The sequence below is a fragment of the Mustela nivalis genome (genome assembly GCF_964662115.1).
Source record: "Mustela nivalis genome assembly, chromosome: 5".
NCBI lineage: Eukaryota > Metazoa > Chordata > Mammalia > Carnivora > Mustelidae > Mustela > Mustela nivalis.
The window spans coordinates 88646779-88670004 of record NC_139024.1 but is presented as its reverse complement, the minus strand read 5'-3'; the positions used below and the strand labels follow the sequence as shown (position 1 = coordinate 88670004).

General features: G+C 52.7%; 2 protein-coding genes across 7 annotated transcripts; one reads left to right on the top strand and one right to left on the bottom strand.

The window, feature by feature from the left end:
* Positions 1-18: 18 nt before the first annotated feature.
* On the top strand, positions 19-1963 carry MEA1 (male-enhanced antigen 1). 5 transcript variants are annotated; one of them, XM_082733126.1, is made up of 4 exons: positions 19-96; positions 786-1066; positions 1152-1254; positions 1566-1963. In XM_082733126.1, exons 2-4 carry the CDS (start codon positions 797-799, stop codon positions 1715-1717), a joined length of 525 nt encoding a protein of 174 aa, XP_082589252.1. In that variant the 5' UTR covers positions 19-96; positions 786-796; the 3' UTR covers positions 1718-1963. The 5 variants fall into 5 exon arrangements, with proteins under 5 accessions (XP_082589252.1, XP_082589249.1, XP_082589251.1 ...); XM_082733123.1 differs by having other exon boundaries at positions 43-279; XM_082733125.1 differs by lacking the exon at positions 19-96 and adding an exon at positions 207-308.
* On the bottom strand, positions 1848-23106 carry PPP2R5D (protein phosphatase 2 regulatory subunit B'delta). Of its 2 annotated transcripts, none has more exons than XM_082733110.1 (16): positions 22933-23106; positions 18157-18234; positions 7336-7540; positions 6895-7094; positions 6697-6807; positions 6479-6571; positions 5931-6061; positions 5737-5796; positions 5523-5631; positions 5256-5309; positions 4784-4954; positions 4561-4688; positions 3613-3714; positions 3437-3509; positions 3183-3299; positions 1848-3034 (listed from the first exon to the last, which is right to left on the bottom strand). In XM_082733110.1, the coding sequence occupies exons 1-16, from the start codon at positions 22957-22959 to the stop codon at positions 2897-2899; spliced, it is 1797 nt and encodes a 598-aa protein (XP_082589236.1). In that variant the 5' UTR covers positions 22960-23106; the 3' UTR covers positions 1848-2896. The 2 variants fall into 2 exon arrangements, with proteins under 2 accessions (XP_082589236.1, XP_082589235.1); XM_082733109.1 differs by having other exon boundaries at positions 7336-7546; positions 22933-23103.
* Between the last annotated feature and the right edge of the window lie 120 nt (positions 23107-23226).

The window sequence follows — 23226 nt, the reverse complement described above, 5'->3', positions numbered from 1 at the left end:
AGGTTCCTGAAGCCTACCGGGACTTGTAGTCCACGGGTTTCCGGAGGGTCGTGAGGGGCCGAGGAGTAGGCAGGGGCCGAAGGAGATTGTGCGCATGTACGTATATGTGTCAAATCCCGTGGAGGGTCACTGGGTAATGTAGTCCTTTGTTGTCTGGGCTGGGGATGACGAAGGCGGAGCAAGGGGCGTACTCCTCGTCCCCGATCGCGTCAATCATGAGCACGGGGCGGAGCGGGAGGACCAAGCGCCCGAGTACGTCCTGCCCCGCCGGAAGTGAAGGTGCGGGTTCAGCCGCGGGCTCCGAGCGGGTGAGGCGCGCGGAAACACCGGCGCCTAGAATCGGTGGGGGCGGGTGGCGGACGCCGCAGCTGGGGCCATTTGAGGGGAGCCCCTGGGGCCTGAAGGGCGTTTGTCAGGCGGTACAGAAGGGAACCCGTTGGAGAGGGGAGAAGGGGGCGGGTACGCCCTGTCTAGGGGAGCATGTTTGGCGACCCGGAGTTCCCAAGTCGAGGGGGTAGGGGAGGGCAGGGTTCTGGACGGAGTGTCTTTTGGGAGGTGGCGTGTTCGGGCTGTTATTTAAGAATTGGCAGAGCAAGTGGGGTGGGCCTCGGTTCAAGATATGAGTCGATTTAGAAGGTGGAGGGCCCAGGAGAGGGTGGGGTGCAGGAAGCTTGGGAGCGTTTGAATGTTTTGCGGGCCCAGGAGACCTCAAGGAACTGGATGAGGGGCCGACTGTGGACCCAATTTCATCCGATCCCTATCCTCCTGCCTCCCTGTTTTTGCAGCCCCTGCCCGGATGGCAGCAGTAGTTATAGGGGGAGACACCATGGGCCCCGAGCGTATCTTCCCCAACCAGACTGAGGAACTAGGGCCACATCAGGGCCCTACGGAAGGCACTGGGGATTGGAGCAGCGAGGAGCCTGAGGAAGAGCAGGAGGAAACGGGGGCAGGCCCAGCTGGCTACTCCTATCAGCCCCTGAACCAAGAGCCTGAACAAGAGGAGGTGGAGCTGGCACCGGTGGGGGATGGAGAAGATGTAGTTGCTGATATTCAGGATCGGATCCAGGTATGGTGGAGGAGGCCCTGTTCTGGCCAGGTGAAGCTGGGATCCCTGAAGAGCTGGCCCTGAGCTGTCTTCTCTGGCTCTGCAGGCCCTGGGGCTTCATTTGCCAGACCCACCACTAGAGAGCGAGGATGAAGAGGAGGAGGGAGCTACAGGATTGAGCAACCACAGCTCTATTCCCATGGACCCGGGTAAAGAGAACATTTTTTCATTCTATAATACTGATGGAGAAAAGGGACTGGTCAGACCCAGTAAAGGGAAGTCACAGAGGAACACCCTGATTCTAAAATGATAGTTTGTAATCTAAGATTTTACAGACTTCGGAATCCAGGTGAAACGCTATTGTGCTAGACTTGGGTGGTGGGTGGTGGGCAGGCTTGCCTGGAAATAACGAGATAGATTTGGTCGCCCTCCGAGCCCAAGGGTTATGGGTTAATTCAAGAAATGGGGAGCAGAGCTGGTCCCCTAGTTTCTATCCCCTGACTGTTCTCTGTGATTTCAGAACATGTGGAGCTAGTGAAAAGGACGATGGCTGGAGTAAGCCTGCCTGCGCCAGGAGTTCCGGCCTGGGCTCGGGAGATATCAGATGCCCAGTGGGAAGATGTGGTACAGAAGGCCCTCCAAGCCCGGCAGGGGGTCCCAGCCTGGAAGTGACTAGCCTGAGAGCTGCCTTATCCCCTTGCATTCCAGGCCAGAACCAGCACAGGACTGAACACATCCCTGGTTGTAACGTTCATCTCCATCTTTCCCATCTCCCTTTTCACATCAAGGCAAATCAGACTTCTTCTCAGAGACCCACTTTATTCAGTTCTGTACATATGGGGACATCGGCCCAAGCCCAACCCATCTTAGCATGTATCACTCTGTGGAGAATAAAGCACCCTATGTACACAGCCAAAAGCTGCACTCCTGTGCCCCTGGGACCTGGGTCCGGCCCTCCTCAGCCCCTCGCCCTTCCAAGGTGTCCAGCAGGGCAAGTGGGGGCCTGCCCATCATCAGCACCAACCAGGAAATAAACAGGTGCTGAGGGAGCCATGCTCGGGGCACTGTGCCCTGCTGCCTCCTGGCTTTGGGAGCCAACAGCCAGGGAAAACAGTCAGCCCCAGGGTGGTCCCTTCCATGTCTGTGATCCCAGGGCTGCTGCTCATCAAAGAGGGGGCACAGGGTAGGGTGTTGTTCACCCCCTTCTCTTGGTCCGTCTGGGCCCTATATTCATCACCTGTGGTCCACAGCCTATGCTTTTCTCCTTTTGACCTCCCATGTGGTCTTGGTCAGGCAGGGGTTAAAGAAAATAATTCAGCCCCATCAGCCTGCACACTGCTGGGGCTGGGGACCTATTTGTGCCTGTTGGGGGTTGGCTCCCCTCCAGCTACTCCAGGGGCCAATGGGGCCTGACCTAACTTTGGTGAGAGTAATCTCCTGCTGCTCCCTATGTGCTTCAGGGGAGGGAGCGAAGGAAAGACACCTGGAGTTCAAGAGGATGAAGGGAAGGAGAGAGGTGCGTTATGTATTCCTGTGTGTATTTCTCAGAGCAGCCTCAGGTAGCTGTGGGGTTAGGAGCAGGAGGGGGACAGGCATCCCCAAGTTGTCTGAGCGCTGAGGATCTCAGTGCTCAGCCTGTCTGTACTAGCCACAGGGAGGCATGAACACATCTGGGGGAGAAGAGGGACCACTGTGTAAGGGTCCCCGCTTCAAGTGCTGCATCCCCTCCCTAGAGTAGCTAGAGAGGCACTGCCTTGCCCCAAGTCAGCCAGTGGGGAGCAGAGGGTGAAGGGCTAGGGCAGCGTCCCAGGGCTGAGTGGGCTGTGGCCCTGTGGAAAGACGGTGAGGGGGTCAGAGAGCCTCCTGGCTGGCAGTTAGGAATTCTTCCGCCCGCTTGTGTGCCTCCAGCGCCTTGATGGTGTACACGTCCTGGGGCAGCTCTGACTTCCGCCGAAGCAGCACCTTCTCCTTCTTGATGTCCTTGAGCATCTGCATGTGGGTACCGAGACAGTGAAGGATGCTGGTCAATTCCCAAGAGATTCTATGGTTTCCTCCCCTTATTCCTGGGCTCTGCTGCTCCCATCTCTCCCTTCCAGAGCTTTTATTTCTGCTCCCCACTCCCTCTGTGCCTTCCCACCTGCACGGCCTCTGTCTCCACTGTCCTCTTCAGAAGCTGGATGTCCTCTGCCGTGGGGGTCTCTGTCTCCATCGAGTACACAGGAGGCAGTGGTGGAGGCGCTCGAAACATGGGATACTGGGTAAGGAAAGGAGAGGCACAAGCAGGTGCTGAGAGCCACTTCAGAAGTTGGTGGACCTGTGTTCCTCCTCAAACAAACCCTCCCTTGGCCAACCTGGGCCCTGGAGTTCGGAGCAGTGGCAGCAAAGCCTCACCTGGGGATTAAGTCGGGCCAGCTCCTCAATCTTTTGCCACATCTCTTCCCTTTCCTTCATTCGGAACCGGCCCCTAAGGGAGCAAGGACAGGATTGGAGGAGGAGAGTGGGCTTGAGAGAGAACCAGAGGGACCCCAGGGGTGAAGATGGAAGCCCCCAGGTAGAGAGACACTCACTTCTGTTTCTCTGCCTTGTACTGTTGCGTGCAGTCATCGAACAGCTTCTGGTTCATCTCCATAAACAGCTTCAGGGCGTTGTAGATCAGTCCATGGATTGTCCTGCCACCAGGAAGAAGGATCGGGTATAGGTCTTACCAACGCTGAGGGCGGTGCCAGGACCCCAGTCTGCTCTCTCCCAGGAGGAGTCTGCTAAGAGCTTTTGGAGACCTCTGCAGCGTAAACTGCTTTCTCTAGCCAAATCATGTGACTGGACTGGCATTTCAGGGTCTTCTTTTTTTTTTTTTAAACATTTTATTTATTTATTTGACAGACGAGATCATAAGTAGGCAGAGGCAGGCAGAGAGAGAGGAAGGGAAGCAGGCTCCCTGCCAAGCAGAGAGCCCAATGCGGGGCTTGATCCCAGGACCCTGGAATCATGACCTGAGCCGAAGGCAGAGGCTTTAACCCACTGAGCCACCCAGGCACCCCAGCAATTCAGGGTCTTTATAGCTATTGGTCCGCCTGTCCGTCCTTCACCTCACCCCATGCTCCAAGACCTACCTTCTTCCCAATGCTTCCTACCCTCTGGCCTACACTAATGGTCTCCCCGCAGCAGGGTGGACGGTATCGGCACCACAGTGCACTTGTGTTCAGCAGGAAAACCTCTACAACGCTGGATTCAGCACAGGCTACAAAGATCACATGGGCTTCTCAGAGCACGCCATGAGGTCTCCAAAGCCGCCCACTATCTGGCCATAGAAAGGACACGAGCCCTGCTCTGCTGTATGGTATCACAGCCCTCTCACAGAGCTGTCCCCTCCCTGGGCAGGGCCTCAAGGGCCTCAAGCCCCCCCCCCCCCCCGCCGCTCAGTGGCCAGATGAGTCCCGCTGGCTCTTTGGTTCTTCCCCACCCTTACGGGGTCACAAACCAGAGCCCCACCACCCAGCCCTGCCCCAGCCCCGTACTTGTTCCAGTGGCTCTTGGAGTTCCTGTAGAGGGCAGGGAACATGATGGGGAGGACTCGGGCAGCATTGTCACTTATCAGGCTCATGATGTACTCATTGTTCCAGTAATAGAGGGCGCGCTCTGCCACCTGGTGGGGACAGGTGGGACTCAGCGGGGACACGGATAGCTGCTTAAAACCCTCCCCAATTTCTGGGAGGCAGGGAACGGGGATGTCAGTCTCACCTGGAAATGGGGGCTGGAGACACACTTGGCAAGCTGGCGGAAGAGTGGTTCCATCACTTTGCTGAACTCCGAAGGTTCAATGACATCCAGAATCTCCTCTAGCTCATTCAGGAACATGACTTCCTTGGGGCTATGGGTCTTGGGCCAGAACTTGAGAAGTCCTACAATCACCTGTGAGGAGGGCACAGCGATAAAATTCTCCCTCAACACCTGCCTGCCTCTGCCAGAAGTCTTCCAGCCCCCTCCCCCAACTTGGGTGGGCACTGCTTGGGTGGCCTCCCCTAACTGCTCATGTTTCTCTGACCAGGACCTGTTTCCTACGTATACATAGGCTCTACTCTTCCTTCAGAGAGGAAAGCGTGTCACCTCTTGGGTCACATCCCTCTTGAGCCCCTGCTTATGGCATTACTTAATAGGCAGACTGGCAAGTCTAACGGACAAGAGGTGTCCTGGGGCTGGGAAGGGGAATTACCGGCTCCGTGAGACTGCTTTCCTTCTCCAGGAACTGTACCACGCAGTAAGCCAGCTGCAAAAGGTTGAAGCAGGAAGGAGGTGAGGTGCAGGGACCAGGTCTCAGAGAGGTCAGGGACAGAAGCAAGAGCCCAGAATGGAAGAAGAGATGTACCGAGGAATTACCCACCCACTCCTTCTGCCACCCCCATCCCAGCTGGAATATCTTCCCCTCCCTCTCTTTTCTCTGCTGCCAGAGTCAGGAATCATCAGGAGGAAGGCAGCTCACCTGAGGGTGGTAGACACTCAGGGACTTGACCTTGTGAAGGGGAAGCAGGACACGGATGAGGAACATCTTGTGCTCTTCCTTAAGGGGCAAGGCAAAGCCGTTGATGATGCTAGGAGTTATGGGAGGCTTGTTAGGACCAAAGGACCGGGTCAAGTTCAGCGCTCCAATCCCTCCAGCCTCCCATAGGCATGCGTCCCCCCACCCCACCTCTCACCTGCCAAGAATCTCTAGGAGCTCAGCAATTCCGTTGTGATGTTCTGTCTCATAGATGAACCTGAGGGAAGAAAGAAAGGCTCTCCTGATAATCCCTGATGTCCCTCCAGCACTCTGCAGAGTCCTCCTACCTCCCTGCTCCCACCCCCACTTAGCAGGGCTTGCTTTGCTCCTAAGCCTGGCTTCTGGCCTCACCTATAGAAGATGTGGTTGATCTGCCGACGAATATAAGCCCGGAGCCCCAAAAACTTGCCATAGATGCGATGCAAGATGGTCTTGAGGAAGTCCCGCTCTCGAGGATCCTCACTGTCAAACAGGTCCAAGAGCTGGGAGCCGGCAAGGGGAAAGGCAGTTGAGTGAGGCAGGAGCCAGGGAGAGCTAGGGTGACCCGGGGTCCTAGCCAGGGGACAGCTACAGATTCTCTGGATGGGGGGCGTGGGGACAAGTCTCTGGCAAGCAGAGATATAGCTCTCCCCAGGGCAATGTCTGGATAGCACATTTACGTGCCCCACTGCCGGGGAAGAGGTAACTGTTGTTTGTTTCCTTCAGTTATGCTGGAAGCTTCCTGAGAGCAGAGAGGTTTGTTTATCCCTCCCACCACCACCTACCTGTCCCTTTGTACCAGACCCAGCTGAAAGCCCATCTATTCAACATATGGAGATGGAACAGGGCTGCCTCAAGGGGGCGCGGGGCTACAGTTCATGGACTAGAAGGAGGGCAGGAGAGGGACTTCAGCGACTCACAGCAAGGACAAACTTCTGGTCGATATACTTCTTTGCTATGTTTGGCTGGAAATCAGGAGACTCAAGGAAACGTAAGAAGAACTCATACACGAGCTGTTGGGGGCAATGAGCATCCATTTAGGGGGAGTTCCCCAAGGTCTGGGAGATCCCCCCTAGCTGCAGGTCCCCAAACACCCCACCCCCTGTAGCCAGGCCAGACTGCCCCCTCCCTCTGATACCTGCAGGTGCGGCCAGGCGGCTTCCAGGGTGGGCTCATCCTCTTCTGGGTCAAACTCAGCCCCGGTGGGGTTTGATGAAGGTGGCAGCGTCCGGAAGAGGTTCACTGAAAACTGAGCAGTAGGACCCAGGTGAGCGCTCCTGTCGGGTTTCTCCACAGCCACGGTCCCTCCCCACTCACCCCATTGCCCCGTGCCCACCATGGTGACTGCCTCAGGGTAGATGGCCTCAGTGACAACATCGCGGCTATGGGTGATATACTCCACCATCTCGTTGAGTCCTGCCCGCTTCACCTCCTTGAACTTGAGGTCACTGAGCGGATCTGACACAAAGTCAAAGAGGACGCAGCACTGGCGCAGCTTCTGGATAAAGAGCTCCTCCCGCTCCTGGGTGGGCGAATCTGGGGGCGGGGAGGCAAGAGTCACACTTTCTTCCCCAGCCCATCACTGCCCTGTGCTACTCGCCTTACAGGGTTTTCCCCTACCCTGACCTGCCCCCACCGCAACCCAGCCCCGGTGGAACTCCCTCTCATATTCTCTAGAACTTCCATCCCTCCAAAATACCCCAAAAGCCTCCATCTGCCAGTGCCCCCGGGATCCCCTAGGCCTAGTGTACCAGCACCCTTGACCTTTTCCAAGTACCTTTCAGGGCAGGAAGCTTCTGCAACTCCCGGTTTTTGCTGAGATTAAAGCGGGATGAGCTTTGCCGTCGCTCCTTCTTGACAATCTGGGGCCCTCCAGAGTACTTGATTTTGCTGAGCTGCGTCGGGGGTGGCGTGCTGTTGCTGGGACGCTTGTTGGATGATGGGGGCTGGGGCTGTGGCTGTGGCTGTGGCTGCGGCTGGGACTGGGCCTAGTCAAACAAGTGGCTGGTTGGAGTCGGCTCCCCAAGGTATGCCTCCCACCCTGGGCCACTGCCCATTCCACACTCCCAACTCCCCCCTCATCCATCTTTGCCTGTGCAGGCCTGGGCAGCCACATAGCTGTCTCCCTCCCTGGAGCAGCTCCAGTCAGCATCAGAGATAGCTAAGGTCTATTATCCCTAGAAGAGAGGGGTCGAGAAGCCTTGTCTTCCAAAATGACGCCTACTGCCTGGGCATCAAGAGCCTTCAAAATGCTTGTTCTGGGGGCACCTGGGTGGCTCAGTGGGTTAAGCCGCTGCCTTCGGCTCAGGTCATGATCTCAGGGTCCTGGGATTGAGTCCCGCATCGGGCTCTCTGCTCAGCAGGGAGCCTGCTTCCCTTCCTCTCTCTGCCTGCTTCTCTGCCTACTTGTGATCTCTCTCTGTCAAATAAATAAATAAAATCTTAAAAAAAAAAATGCTTGTTCTGGTTCACGAACAGGCAAATCTAATTGATGAACTGATGGTACCAGAAGGCAGAAAAGTGGCTATCTCTCCAGAGGAGGGCTGGCGGGGGTGTGGGCTTAACTAAGAAGGGTCCTGAGGAACATTCTGAATAATGGAAATATTCTCTCTCTTAACTGGATCTGGGAGGTGGGTCTTAGCGGAAACACAGGTAAAAAGTCATTAAGCAGCACATGTGAGATTAGTGTACTTTACTGCTTCACTGAGTCACATTCTTCAGTTCAAGGTTAAAAGAAACACCGCCCCCAATAAAAAAGTTCAAAGAAATTTATTCTTATGTCTCAGTAGTTTTAACTATGAAAAATATAGCTTAAGAAAAATCCTACAGGGGTGCCTAGGTGGCTCAGTTGGATGAGCGTCTGGCTTTTGGTTTCAGCTCAGGTCGCCGTCTCAGGGTCCTGGGATGGAGCACTCAGTCAGGAGTCAGCTTGAGATTCTCTCCCTCCGCCCCCCATCCCACAAGCACATATGTACACTCTCTCTCGAAAATAAATAAGTAAAACTTAAAAAAAAAAAAAGAGGGGTGCCTGGGTAGCTCAGTCAGTTAAGCATCTGCCTTTGGTTCAGGTCATGATTGCAGGACCCTGGGATCAAGTCCTGCACCAGGCTCCCTCCTCAGCGGGGAGCCTGTTTTTCCCTCTGCCTGATGCTCCCCTTCTTACCCTCTATCTCTCTGACAATAACAAAATCTTTAAAAAAAAAAAAGAAAAATCTTACATATGAAAGAAGGCTTTTGTGTACTTTCTTTACAGTGCTATTTATAAAAGCAGATAAATAAATGGATGGATGGATGGAAGGAAAATCATGGAGTTAAAATTATGTCTATAAAAACTATGTACTAAATGTAATCATACATGGTTCAGCTGTGGAAAACATTTACATAGTCATAGTAATTTGCCCCAAATTGGTGATAAGTATTTTGGGAGCATGGGAAATGTCTGTATTGGAGATATAAGATGCTGAGGCCTTAATTTTCCATAGTAGAAAGTCAAGAGATAATATCTAACACTAGAAAATTAAAGAGGGGCGCTTGGGTGGCTCGGTGGGTTAAGCCTCTGCCTTCAGCTCAGGTCATGATCTCAGGGTCCTGGGATGGAGCCGCGTATAAGTCTCTCTGCTCAGCAGGGAACCTGCTTCCCCCCACTCCCTCTGCCTGCTGCTCTGCCGACTTCTCTGTCAAATAAATAAGTAAAATCTTAAAAAAAAAAAAAAAAAGAAAAGAAAAGAAAAATTAAAGAACAAAAAGCAGTAAAAGAATCTTATTTGGAAGCACAGAAGTCAATTTCCAAGGAAAGGGGAGTTCAAAGGGGTCTCCAGAGAGCAATAGGAGAGCGGGGGGCTAGGCAGGCGCTGCTCTGTTCATTACAAGGCCAAGGGTACTACCTGACTTTCCTGACAATGTACATGTTGTCATGTTGATAAAAACTTTAAGATAAAACGAAGCTGAAAACTATGTAATGACAGAAAATTGCTTCCTATGCTAAGGTAAATAAGGATAATGCAAAACTGTACAAGCAGAATGAGCTCACCCACATTGTACCACATGCACAAAACCAAAACCCAGCGCAGAAAGAAAAAACAAGAGCAAGTCCGCCACGGTGTTCATGACTATCTCCCATTGTGGCACAATGATACAGGACTTTTCGTCTTTCCTAAATGTTCTGCCGGCTGACCCTTTTATATAATTGGAGAAAAACTGCTGATTTTTTAAGGCTGTCTCTCTACTTCCTCCCAGACACAGGTGTGGGAGCCCCACAAAGCCCATCTTCAGACGGCTACACACAGGTGTGTGGCTGTCCGCCCCCACGTCCTGCCAGGTAACCACCTGCGGGGAGAGGGCAGAGGCGAAGCCACAGGACAACTTGCCCCCAGAGACTGCAACAGGACCAGAGGACCGAGGCCATGCCCAGCTGGGTACCCACAGGAGAAGCTGTGACCTTCTGTCCTCATACCTGCCATCCCCACTGGCCCTCCAGTCTCCTCCCCAAACTCTGACTTCCTACCACAGGAATGGGAGAATGCGAAATCCTCTGGGGTAGGGGGAAGGGGAGGAGGACAGAAATGCTATGCTTTGCAGGCTCTGAATTTTTTTATAGAAACAATTATGTCAAGCTTGTGACCTATCTGGGGATCAGAGGAGAAGAGAGACGCACTGGATCCAGCCTGGGGCAGGCCTGTGGGTCCAGGGTAGCTCATTACCTTTTTGGCCATCTGGCCTTCTCCTCCACCTGAAACGACTGCTCCACACACTAACCTGACTAGGGAAGTGCAAGGAAATGGGGCAAGAGCAGCCGCCATACTTGTCTTCTGCTGTGACCAGCGTGCGGCCAGCATGATTTGGGGCAGACTGTGCAAGGCGCCCTGGCGTCTGGGGTCTCTCTTCTGGCATATGGCGGATAGGTCATACCTCAGTGAGGGATAGGGGGGAGAGGCAGAAGGGTGGGAGACCATAGCCTGGTGTGTGTCAGACACATCCCTGCTTCCGGCCTTAATTTCCCTGTTGTAGGAACAACCAAACCCTTATCTGTGGAGCTTAGTGGTTGAGAATACAGACTCATGCTAAGACTGCCTGGGTTCGACTCCTGCTCTGTCATTTATTAGCCCAGTAACTTCCAGAAAGTCACACAGTCTGCCTGCCTCAGTCTCCTCATCTGTAAAGTGGGGATGACAATAGTACCTACCTCATAAGGTTGTAATAAGGATTTAAGGGAACATTATATGACTCACAGTTTTTATTAGAAGTGTCTTCTACGATTATCACGATTAATTATTTCCCATCCCTGGATTTTAGGAACGCAACCTGGAAATTCCTCAAACTAGCACACCTCAAAAGTTCCTATGGGACTTTTGTCTTCCCTGGTCTAAAATGGGGGAAACCAAGTGCACCTGGGTGGTTCAGTCAGTTAAGCATCTGACTCCTGATTTCGGCTCATGATCTCAGGGTTGTGAGATTGAGCCCCGTGTTGAGCTCCATGCTGGGCTTGGAACCTACTTAAGATTCTCTCTCTCCCTCTGCCCCTCCCTGCCTTTTCTCTCCCTCTCTAAAAAAAATAAATACCATGGGGGCACCCAAGAAAGCATTTCATCTTTCAAGACACATTTAAGTTCCACCCTCTTCCAAAAAGCCTTCTCAACTCCAACCCTGCAGTGTCCAGTACCTTGCCCTTGACCTCTTGACACTACTTGTCTGTTTCACTGGTTCTGGGATCATCCCTGGTGATGTCTCTTGCTTGGTGTGTTCACATGTCCAACTAGGTAAGTTCCCTGAAAGCCAGGACCCTGGTTTGCACTCCTCTGCGTCCCCTCAGCACTGGCACCTAATAGTCACTCCATGAAGGTCTGGACGGTTGACTGACAGGGGGCCAAGCCCAGACCTTTCCTGTCCCAAGTTGGGACCTATCAGAAAAGAACACTGCGTGGTGTCAGGAGCAGAGGAGAAGGGAAGAACATTAGTGATACCAGGACCAAGGGCTCAGAAGAACAAAATTCTAAGGAAGAACATATTTCTCTCTGTCCTCCCAGATTAAGACAGACCCCCAGCACCTCCATAAGCCTCACGCAGAGGAGAGGTCCAGGGAAAGGAGGCACTGGACCCAGAAAGGGAGAAGCAAAGCCTCAATTTCCTCTGTTAACAGAGAAATGAACTAATCTCCAAGTAAGGTTAAGAGAACAGAGGGCTGCATGGCTAAAAATCAAAGTTTAAAAAAAAAACAGGAAAAAAAAACAGGTCGATGCCTAAGGTCTCTTCCCTACTAGGATTACATCACTGAAGGTGGGGAAGGCCTGAGAGTAGCTGAGCTCAGCCTGCCCCACTACAGCCCATCCCACCGGGCCACCCTGGTTTTGTAAGGATCCTTGGCTCCCAGGCCCCAGACACAAAAGGCATCTGACAGACAGCTGGTCCAGCCAGCAGCACCGGGCTGCCAAACGCCAGTGAGGCATTCCTGGTCTTTTCACTTTTCCCTGGGAAACATACTTGTCAGAAGGGATGTAAGGGGCTGTGCCAGCGACCCACTTCATGTTCAACTCTTGCTCCTAAAAGCTTCAGTTTTTTTTTTTAACATGTTTTTTAAAGATTTTATTTTTTAGTAATCTCTATACCTAACCATGGAGCTTGAACTTACAACCCCAAGATTAAGAGCAGCAGGCTTTCCTGACGGAGCCAGCCAGGCGCCTAGTAAAAGCTTCAGTTTGTTTTTTTTTTAAGATTTTATTTATTTATTTGAGAGAGAGAGAGAGTACACTAGAGGGGGAGGAGCAGAGGGACAGGAACAAGCAGACTCTGTGCTGAGCTCAGAGCCTGAGGTGGGGCTCGATCCCATGACCCTGAGATCATGCCCTGAGCCAAAATCCGGAGTCAGACACCTAGCTGGCTGAGCCACTCAGGTGCCCCAAAGCTTCAGCTTTTGACTCTTCTACTGACCCGGGCTGGAGGTGGGAAGCAGGTGAGTCCCCTGGAGAACCTTCTGTAACCCTCCCATCATGGGTGGACACTGACCAGAGGCAAGCCAGCCAACCCACTCCCCACCCCTTACTGGTTCTGCCTGGTCCCTTCTGAGACTATGTCATGGCCAACTCCTCTGCCTGAGCTCGCTCTCCTCCCACCTCCAAGAAGCATTCCCAGATTCAGGCCTCCAGCAGTCAAGTGGGACTTCAGATTTAGGCACCAAGCTCACTTTTAATAAGAGACTGCCACTAAACTTGCCCACTCTGAACCAATCCCAGTCCAAACTGATCTTAACACAGCCACCATTAATAACCAAACTCAAATATTTAAACCTGAAGCAGGAGACAGAAATACAAATTAAGCACTACAGAAAGTATTATGGCATGGGGCGTCTAGGTGGCTCGGTCATGGTTAAGCGTCTGCCTTCGGCTCAGGTCATGATCCCAGGGTTCTGGGATTGAGCCCCAGTTCAGGCTCCCTGCTCCACAGAAAGTCTGCTTCTCCCTTTCTCTATCAAATAAGTCAATAAAATCTTCAAAAAGAAAAAAGAAAAAGAAAAAGAAAGAAAGTAAGAAAGAAAAACGCAAAGATTAACATCACTGCTTTTGCTTAACAAATTAACTAGTCAAATAAAGATCATTTTCGTGTAAAAGCCCCAAGACCGCAGGGGCATTCTCTCCTCTCCAGAGCTCCATCTAGCTGTGCTTCATTATTTTCTCCCTTCATTTATTGACTAAAGTCATGCTAAGCCTTAGAGATTAAAAGGTGGCCCCTGTCCTCAGAGAGCTCACAGTCCAGTGGGCGAGACCAACACGCCAGCAGCTCTCAGGGGAATGAAAAAGCAGAGAGGGCCACCATGGATCTGGGAACACAGGCTCTGGCTGAACAATTAGCGAAGACACTCCTGCAGGCGTGACTTCTGACCAGGCAAAGAAAAGAGCACAGGAAAATAAAGTCGTCCACGCCAGCGGAATCTCATCAGTAAGGGCCCAGAGTTATAAAAGGGCTTGTATTGGAGGATGGGAAGTCCAGTGGGGCTGAGAAACCAGGAGGGGAGCAGGAAGAATGGGGTGGGACCAGTTCACAGGGGTCCAGAGTGTGAATCTGAACTGTAACCCCTAAGCAGTGAGATACCAAGAGAGCTTTTTTTTTTTTTTTTAAGATTTTATTTATTTATTTGACAGAGAGCACATGCACACAAGCAGGGGGAGCGGCAGCAGAGGGAGAAGGAGAAGCAGGCTCCCCACTGAGCAGGGAGCCTGATTCGGGATTCAACTCCAGGGTCCTGGGACCATGACCTGAGCCTAAGGCACACACTTAACCGATGGAACCATGCAGGCGCCCCAACAGAGCCTTTTAAATTCAGGATTGATAAGATAAAAAAATGTTTTTAGGGTAACAACTCTGGGTACCGGGAGGACAGGCTGAAGTGGGTAAGATTGGGATAGTGTCTTCCTCCCTCTGTCCCCACTCCCAGAACTCAGGATGGAGCACAGGATATAAAAGGGTCCAGGGCAGTGAGCTGTTCTCTCCATAGACCAGGAAGGACTACTGCCTGCAGCAGTGGGTCAAACGGGAGCCTGACCCCATCTCTCAAGCTCCTTTCCACTCTAAGACTCTTCAATAACCTCAGAACCAGCGTATCATGTCAGTAAGAACCTGGGAGAATTGGCTCCTGGGCCACACCACACCAGATTGCATTCTAGCTCAACTGTTTACTGGCTGAGTTAACCTCACTAAGCCTCAGTTCCATCTGTGAAATGGGATGATGATGATAATGGAATGACCTCAGGGGAGTGTTGTCTAGATTAAGTGAGATTAAAAGATTAAATGCCAGGCGCCTGGGTGGCTCAGTGGGTTAGCTGGGGTCATGACCCCGGGGTCCTGGGATCAAGCCCCGAATCGGGCTCTCTGTTCGGCAGGGAGCCTGCTTCCTCCTCTCTCTCTCTTTGCCTGCCTCTCTGCCTGCTTGTGATCTCTGTCTGTCAAATAAATAAAAAAATTAAAAAAAAAATAAATAAAGTAAAAGATTAAATGCAAGCAAAGGTCTGAGGACAGAGCCTGGGAAATTGAACAGTGTGAGTCCTCAAATTCAAGTCAACCCAACACCTGTGACCACGACCTTATTTGGAAACAGGGTCTTCGCAGACATAATCAAGTTGGGGTGGGCCTTAAGTCCCATACAGCTGGTGTCCTCATAAGAAGAGGGCAATGCAGGGGCGCCTGGATGGCTCAATCAGTTGAGCCTCCAACTCTTGATTTCGGCTCAGGTCATGCTCTCAGGGTCCTGGGATCAAGCCTGGTGTTGGACTTGCGGCTCAGAGGCGAGTCTGCTTATCTCCCTTTCCCTCTGCCACTCCCCCTGATTGCATGTTCTCTCCCTCACAAATAAATAAATAAATCTTTAAAAAAAAAAAAAAGAAGAAGAAGAAGGAGGAGGAGGAAAGATGAACAGAGAGACATAGAAAAACAGGGAAGAACCCTATGTGAAGACTGAGGAGGAGATTGGAATGATCTATCCACAAGCCAAGGATTGTTGAAAACCACCACAAGCTAGGGAAAGAGGCATGGGAGAGACTCTTCCCTGGAACCTCAGAAGGACACGGACTGTTGACATGTCAATTTCAGATTTCTGGCCTCCAGAACCATGAGAGGATCAATCTCTGTCATTTTTTTTTTTTTTAAGATTTTGTTTATTTATTTGACAGAGATCACAAGTAGGCAGAGAGGCAGGCAGAGAGAGTTGGGGAAGCACGCTCCCCGCCAAGCAGAGAGCCTGATGTGGGATCGTAACCTGAGCCAAAGGTAGAGGCTTAACCCACTGAGCCACCTAGGCGCCCCAATCTCTGTTATTTTAAGCCATCTCATCTATAGGCATGTGTAATGGCTGCCCTGGGACCCTGACACACAAGTAACTACTCAATAAAATAAATGGTGGCTGCTATCATTATTAGGATCAGTTGAAAGGCTCTGGCAAATGCATGACCCAGGGTAAAAGCGCCCCAAACTCTGCACTAGAAAAAGCAAGGGAAGGACTGTGCCAAACGGCTTTGGAGGACCTGCCTGGCAGCCCAGCCCCCAACCCTTCCACCATCCCTCTGCCCAGGGCCCCATGGGGACAAGCCTGGAAAATCATGCACAGTTCCCGCCGCTGTCTCCTACAGGGGAGCCCTAGGCAACGTTTCACAGAACAGAGCCCAAGGTGAACTCAGCACTCTCCTCTTTCAGAAAGGCCTCGCTCATATCGACCCCACTGCCTTTAACCCATGTTTCCAGAAAGGCAGTGGAGAGAAATCCCCACAGTTGGTCTCAGCATCTTTCTTAGCCTATTTGAGCTTTCATTTTCCTACCTATGAAAGGAGACGGTTAGACTCTAAGGTCGCCTCCAGCACATTTCTGAAGTTGACTGGTTTGCTTATTGGTCACTAATGCATTCAAATACAGGTACTTCTGGTGTGCCAGGCCCTTCAGCATGGGAGGGGAACCTCACAGAGCTCAAGCTGACACAAGGGTTCAAACTGAAGAATAACGAATTTACATCAAATTGTTTAACTACAGCTGTGGTTCAGTTGCTGCCCTGACCACGTCCTGTCGGGGAGGGATAGGGAGGTGGTCAAGGAAGGCGGCTTTTAGGACAAGACATCCAGTCTACCTAGTAACCAAACAAGTGGGAGTTAGTTAGGCAAGAGATGAGAACTGCCCTCTAACTATTCCTTTCTGTCCCTTTAAATCCTGTCTCTAAGTCCCTCTTGCTGCTTTGAATGTCGGTTGCCAGCTCCCAGCCACCTTCCCTGTGGGTCCCACAGATGTCACCATTCCTAAAGGGGAGACTGAGCCCAGAGGAGTGTTGCCCAGGAGCGCGGACTGATTATTTATTAAGAACCAAGTGCATGAGGACACCTGGCTGGGTCAGTCAGTAGAAGCATGTGATGCCTGATCTTGAGGTCATGAGTTCAAGCCCCACATTAGGTGTAGAGATTACTTCTTTTTCTTTCTTTCTTTTTTTTTTTTTTAAGATTTTATTTATGTATCTGACAGAGAGAGAGCAACGTGCGTGCACAAGCAGAGGGAGTGGCAGGCAGAGGGAGGAGCAGGCACCCTGCTGAGCAAGGAGCCCAATGTGGGACTCAATCCCAGGACCCTGAGATCATGAGCTGAGCCGAAGGCAGATGCTTTACTGACTGAGCCACCCAGGCATCTCTAGAGGTTACTTTAAAAAAAAGTTAATAGGGGCACCTGGGTGGCTCAGTGGGTTAAAGCCTCTGCCTTCTGCTCAGGTCATGATCTCAGAATCCTGGGATCGAGCCCCGCATCAGGCTCTCTGCTCAGCGGGGAGCCTGCTTCCATCTCTCTCTCTCTCTACCTGCTTCTCTGCCTGCTTGTGATCTCTGTCAAATAAATAAAATCTTTTAATTAAAAAAAAAAAAGTTAATAAATATAAATAAAAACACCCCCGACCTCCAAAAAAAGAACCAATGCATGAGCATAGAGGTACGTGGAAAAAGCAATGCACCAGCTCCAGCACACCCAGCTCCTCCCCTCAGAGTCCACAGTCTCGTGGAGAGAAACACATGTTGGACAAATAGTTACAACATCAAGTGATAAGGCCTATCCTAGAGACACGCTCAGATTACTGCATAAGTGCAGAGGAAGGAGGAATTCATATTTTGTGGTCCCCACCTCCCTTGTTTGTAAAATGGGAAAAACCTACCCTGCTTCTTCTGATGACTTGAGACCTAAAATGACGGTCAGCAGTGTGAAAAGTGCTTGGATCTCTTTAGAGGTGATAGGGACCAGAAGTACCCAGAAAAAGCCAAAACCAGGGTTAACCCCAAACACTTGTTAATCGATGTATTCTTCCCAAAAAACTCACAAGCTGTGCCCATAACTGGTGAGCTATTTCCTGTTGTCCTCCAACCCTCTGAACAGTTCAGAACAGGACAGAAGAAGCAGAGAAAGCAAGGATCACCAATTTCTGAGTAACACAGGTACTTGCTCAACGTGTCCCTGGGCCTGGCCACCATCTTGAGCATCTCACTTTGCACACTCCTGAACTTTCCTGGACATACTCTGGACTTAAGTCTCTCCACCCTCCAGTGCTCTTTCGGCTTGCCATTTATGGCTTTACAGCCCTAGATTGCCAAGCTGTGCTGACCTCTGCTCATGTCCATCCTTTAGCAGCTCCTCTACAATCAGAACCAAGGGCAGTGGGCCCAGCCCTGTCTGCAGTGTGGGGACACCAGCCTTTCCCCACCCCCTTGCCCTACCCTGAGCCTTGCTGAAGCCACTCGTCCCCCACTGAGCACCCGCATACTTTTTCCCCTTCTCCCCAGCCCCTGATACCCTTAGCTTGCTGCCTAAGGAGAAGGGAATTCTCATCACTCACAGTTGGTAGACAGAGAAACGACCTGCATGGGAGCTGATGGGGAGTCTGAAGTCCCGCAGACTCTCTCTGCTCTACACCAGCCACAGGGGAAGGCTTCCCAAGGGCAGCTACCTGGCTGGGCTGTCCAAGTCCCTCCCAGGCTGCGGAAATCCTGTCCCTTCTGCTGGGATAACTCCCAGCCCCCTGGGATCCCTCACCCACTGGGCATCAAGCACATGGAGCTGGTGCCTGCCCCGTAACTAGGGCCCTATCCGTGATCATTACCTCGTCGGTGCTCTCGCCTCCACCATCCTTGCTTGAGCTGCTGGGCTTGGCCGTGCCTTTGGCAAGCTTGGGGGGCTCCTGAAGGGGGAAGATGGAGGTAGTCAGCAGGTGCAAGGGGGAGAGAGTGGCCTCATCTGGACCCCTTAAGTCTGTGCTGTAATTATCTTCTGTCCAACTGAACCAATCAATCAATTGGAATCACGGAGCATGTACCCTGTACCCAGGCCAGGGGAGGAGGGCTGGGGATACACAGAGCGAGAGTCAGTCCCTCCACACAGTCTGGAATCTGATCAGGAAGACATTGTTAAGACAGGATAATTAAGCAAGATAGTGTTCTGTCACCTCGCATGGCTGGTGTAGGAGTTGGGGTCTGGGAGGGCCTCTGTCTAGGAAGAACCAGGGTGAGGGGCTTGAAGGAGAAGCACCATAGAACAAGATACTCAGCCTAGCTTCTGGCTATATTGGGAAGGAGGAGCCAAGGCTCTCTTGCTGGAGGGGAGGGAAACACCACTCCCCCCCCCCCCACCCAAGGCCATCTGCAAAGACCTGGAAGCCTTTTTTGGGGAAATTACAAATCACACCCAGACTAGAGGGTGCTACTGGCCCAATCAGGTATAGGAACTATCCCAAGAACTCCCCGGTAGACAAGCACAGAGACAGGGACGGGGGTAAAACCCTGACCTGCCACAAAGACGAGCGCTAGTCTGAAGTCTCCCTCGGGAACTGGGCCGCTGGCTCAGAGCTCTGGCCTGCCCAGCCTCTCTTCCTATGCTTCAGGCCAAAAAAAGCAACTGCACAGGGACAGGATGGGGAAAATGTGAAAAAGACTTGGGGATTTAGGTCTGATTGCAAGCTCAACACAAATCATCCAAGTGCCAGGGCTGTACCCCCTGACCTTCCATCCAATTAACAGACAGAGTGTGGAGTGCTTGGCATGGGGGAGGAGGGAGAGCAGGAAAGGGCCCCTGTCCTTGGCACTTCATGGGACTGTTTGGCCAGATCTGGTTCACTCGTGAGCATCAGACTGAGAGGGACAACGACAAATCCTAGGTTTTCTTCTGGCGAAATACAACCCATACTGGGAGTGGGTTCAAAAGCCTATCCTGAGAGCAACAGCTGCAAGGCTGGGATGGCTCAAAATGGGAGGAGTCCCTGGCAGTGGGTAAGCAAAGAAGGGGTTTTATGAATAAATGAAGAGCTGCATGCGAACTAAAGCAGCGATTTGTTCTATGTGGGTCCGGGAGCCCAAGAGCCATGGGATGAAGTGGCAGCAAGACAGGCTAAGGTTCTGAACGAGAAAGAATTTTCTCCTAGAGCAGCAGCACAGAAACTGGCTGCCTCATGGGGCTGCAAGCTCCCGGGTCCCGAGAGCCTTCCAGCAAAGAAGCATTCCTGACTCCTCTAAACCATGGGCAGAAGAGATGGGAGCCCTAAATGCAGACTCGGTCAGAGGAAGTCACTTCCAGCTCCGAGATTCTGCCGCTCGAAGGCACCTGAGCCCCTTCAGTGACAAATGTTAAGTCATAGGGACTATGGGGGCACAGGGATTTCTGCGAGAACAGAGCTCTGTGTGGGCTGGAGGAGGGGGCAGGGAGGAAGAGAGCCCTTCCCAGGTGTGGAGCAGCTCTACATGTCACAGGGCGCTCCTCCTTGGGGCTAAGCACCCTCTCCCCTGCCCACCGACCAGGCTGGGCACACTGACTCCTCGCCAAGGGGCCAGGGAGTATGGCTCAGAGCATGGGGTGTGGTGTAACAGGACGAGGGGGTGCAGGCACAAGTCACTGAGGTGCCCGCACGTTCCCCAGACATGGGCCACGTGGACAAAGCTGACCCATCTTTGCATGGGTTTCATCTCTCTGCTCCATCGCAAGCTCCTTCTCCTTTTAGCACCCCTCCACCAGCCTGACTGCTCAAACCTATCAGGGAGTGCTCCTAAGAGAGATCCCAGCTGCCTGCCTGCGTGGGTGAGTGTGGGGGCATGGGGAAGCCACGCCCACCACCCGTGCTCCCTGGCTCCTGCAGAACAGGGAGAGTGTGCACACGGCGGAGCACCCCAGTGCACCCCAGAGCACCCTACAACAGTCCAGTGTCAAATGCCACCTGCATGGTGGTTCGGACCCCACACTCTGTTTCGGGCCCAAATCTTACTAGCTCTATAATCGTAAGCAGGTGATCCAGGGTCTCTGAGCCTCAGTCCTCAGCTTTTAGTGACAGCAATCAAATGATCTAATCCCCTGTAGCAGTGTCCATGAGGCATGTGAATATCCCAATGTTAACCAATGGTATGACTATTATCAAAAGCCAGAAGGTAGAAAGGAGCAGGGGCACACGGCCTAGGAACCTAAGAGGTACGTTCCCAGATCAGAACCTGAGGGAAGAGAAGGGAAGCAAATCACCTCGAGGGATTGACTCGGTACCCATCTACTGAGTGCCTACTGTGTGCAAGGAAGCTGGCCAGCCAAAATGGAGCTTAGTTATTTTATCTCAAGGGGGAAGAAAAGATTTCTTCACAATTAATTCTAGTCCACAGGAACACAGAAAGACCACAAGGGACCTATCAAGTGTTCTGCAAACCCAGGGGAGGAGGGAGAGCTCCCTCCTAACTGAGGGCTCAGTTAGGGCTCAGTCAGGAAAGGCTTCAGGGAGGAGGCCGTGAAGGATGACCAAGACTGGGCCCAGCAGAGATGAAGAACGAGGAAAGGGGATGGACCCAAACTATAGATCCCCACCCACCCCTCCTCTCTGTTCCCACCCCATCTAGGCAAACCTCAGTCACACTGTCCCTCCACCCCCTCCGGACTTGTTAACACTGAAGGAGGCCAAATGCAATGGGAAATCAAGAACAGAAAGTTAAACCTTAAAGGGAATCAAAGATGCCTGGCTTTGTGCACCCCAATTCCGCCAATACTCTTTCCCAGCCAAGTACTATGGTCAAATATCTATGGTCCTAGCAAGTCTAAGAATCTTCTCAATCGTCTAGTAGAAGGCTTTTTGTAGATGGGACAGTATCTGTTCCAACAAGACTAAAAATTAAAGATGGGTGGGGACCTCACCAGCATCCTCTGAATTCCACACCCCTCCACACTCCTTGTCCGAGCCCCTTAGCCTCAGGTGCGGCTGTGTGTCATTCACAGCTCCACTGCCCAAACCACCTCAGCAGGCCCACTCCCCAAGGACACAGGGCCTAAGTGCAGCACACCAACCTGCCAAGCTCAGGACCCCAGAAGCTTCAGTGCCTAGTACACCATCACCAGCCCTCCATTCAGAACCTCTGTCCCTTGAGGTTATGGGGACAACCCAGAATCACACTTGCCTGCCAAATCTCTGAAAGCCCTAAGATAAAGAGTTGAACTGATAAGGTCAGGGACGGCAACCCAGCAACCCAGCCCACTGGCGGGCAAATGAAAGCAAGACACCTCTGGGGTCATAAAGTGGCTGAGCAGAGCACCAGACCAGAGCCAGCCCCCACCACGAGGGGCCAACCCCAGGAGAGGAGAAGCTGGGGGAGGCTGGAACTGGTATCCTAGCATCCTCTGTGTGAGTCTGTACCTCAAAGGAACCACACCTCTGAGTCAGACCTCAGCAACAGCAGGAAATAGAAGGTAGAGAAAGGCAGGGATGAAGAACAGGCGAAGGCAGTATGGAGGTAGAAGAGGAAGCTAAAGAAGGCAACATCAAGAAACAGTCTGTATCAGGACACCATGAGGAAGTCAAGGGTGTCCAGGGGCGGCTATCTGGCCTTTGGGGTAAGAAGGAAAACTAATCCAATAGTAAGGGCAGATTCCCGATTTGAGGGTACTGTAGCCCAGGAAGGCAGGAATCCACCACTGGTGCAAAATTGGAAAAATGCAAAGGTTATCCTAAGATCAGGAATAAAAGGAGGAGCTTGCTCAGAGTAGGAAGGGTAACTGACTTAGGATGAACCTGCAAGTCGGTTGATGCCTGATAGGGAGGCTTTGGTACAAAGGAGGCCTTTAAATCAAGAGACCTCCTATTGCAGCTGGGCCTCCAAGCAGTCTGTGTGACCTTGGCCAAGTCCCTTCCCTTATCGGGACCTCAGTCTCCTCATCTGTATCACTAAGGATTGCACTGAATGCACTCAGAGGTCCCTTCCAGCATTGACGTTCTGAGGTTCCATCAACAGAAGGAAGGGCTCAGTCTGGCTTACAAGTTTGTGTGTGAAGGAAGAACTAGAGGGAGGGGCCTAGGCCAGATTTGGTGGAGGAGAGAGAAAGCAGAGCGGTTCTAGGTCAAGGAGCTTCGCGGGGAGGGAGAAGGGGCTGTAGGGGACGGTGGAGAAGGCCGGCCCAGGCCCAGGCCCAGGCATGTAAGAAGAGAAGGGGCTGCGCGCAATGGGGGGCGGGGGGGAGGGAGGTGGGCTGGAGGGAGGTGCAGTCTCAGATGAGGGGCTGTCCCAAACGGGTAAACGGGTGGGGAGTGGGGGGGAGAGGGGCGCTGGTGGAGAAAAAGCAGGGGAGTGACCTGGGAGTGGGGCAGATCTGGAGGGAGGTGGTTACCCAGGGCCGGGGGTAGGGGAAGGGAGGAATGGATGGAGGTGTACGCGGGGGACTCCATCCCAGGCAAGGTGAGGAAGGCTTCCCAGCTGCGGCACAGGCTGGGGGTGCGGCCAGCAGCGGGGGTGGAGAGCTAGCCCCGGGAGTCCTGCGGGGGCCGGACGGGAGGGTCAGTCTGGGGCTGTCCCGGGCCTGGCTCGGCCTCTCCCAGAGCTCCGCGCAGGCCCCGAGGCGGAGGCGCGAGGAAAAGGGCCACACTCACCTTCTCCTTCTTCAGTTTATAGGGCATCTCGGCCCGTCCGGACCCAGCCCGGCTCCTGCGGCCCCGCTCCGGCTCCGGCTTTGCTCGGCCGCACTCGGCCCGCTCGGCGTCTCTTCGCCACCGCCTGCGCGCTGCGCCCGGGTCGAGCGGTGATTGCGCCTCCAATTGGCCCGAACTCTTACAAACCTGCCTGACAACCAGGCGCCGCCTCCTCGGATTGGTTACTGGGGCCAAGCAGCTTCCTTTTTTTCTCATTGGAAAGGAAGAGTACAAACCGCCAGGGTTCGTCTCCCA

Excerpts from the sequence above, each read along its gene's own strand:
- MEA1 (XM_082733123.1), top strand. The coding sequence starts at position 165 with ATGACGAAGGCGGAGCAAGGGGCGTACTCCTCGTCCCCGATCGCGTCA. Across the intron at positions 280-785 it reads CTGCCCCGCCGGAAGTGAAG|CCCCTGCCCGGATGGCAGCA; the intron begins GTGCGGGTTCAG and ends CTGTTTTTGCAG. Across the intron at positions 1,255-1,565 it reads CTCTATTCCCATGGACCCGG|AACATGTGGAGCTAGTGAAA; the intron begins GTAAAGAGAACA and ends CTGTGATTTCAG.
- PPP2R5D (XM_082733109.1), bottom strand. The coding sequence starts at position 22,959 with ATGCCCTATAAACTGAAGAAGGAGAAG. Across the intron at positions 6,062-6,478 it reads ACCAGAAGTTTGTCCTTGCT|CTCTTGGACCTGTTTGACAG; the intron begins GTGAGTCGCTGA and ends GCCGGCTCCCAG. Across the intron at positions 5,797-5,930 it reads ATCAACCACATCTTCTATAG|GTTCATCTATGAGACAGAAC; the intron begins GTGAGGCCAGAA and ends TTCTTCCCTCAG.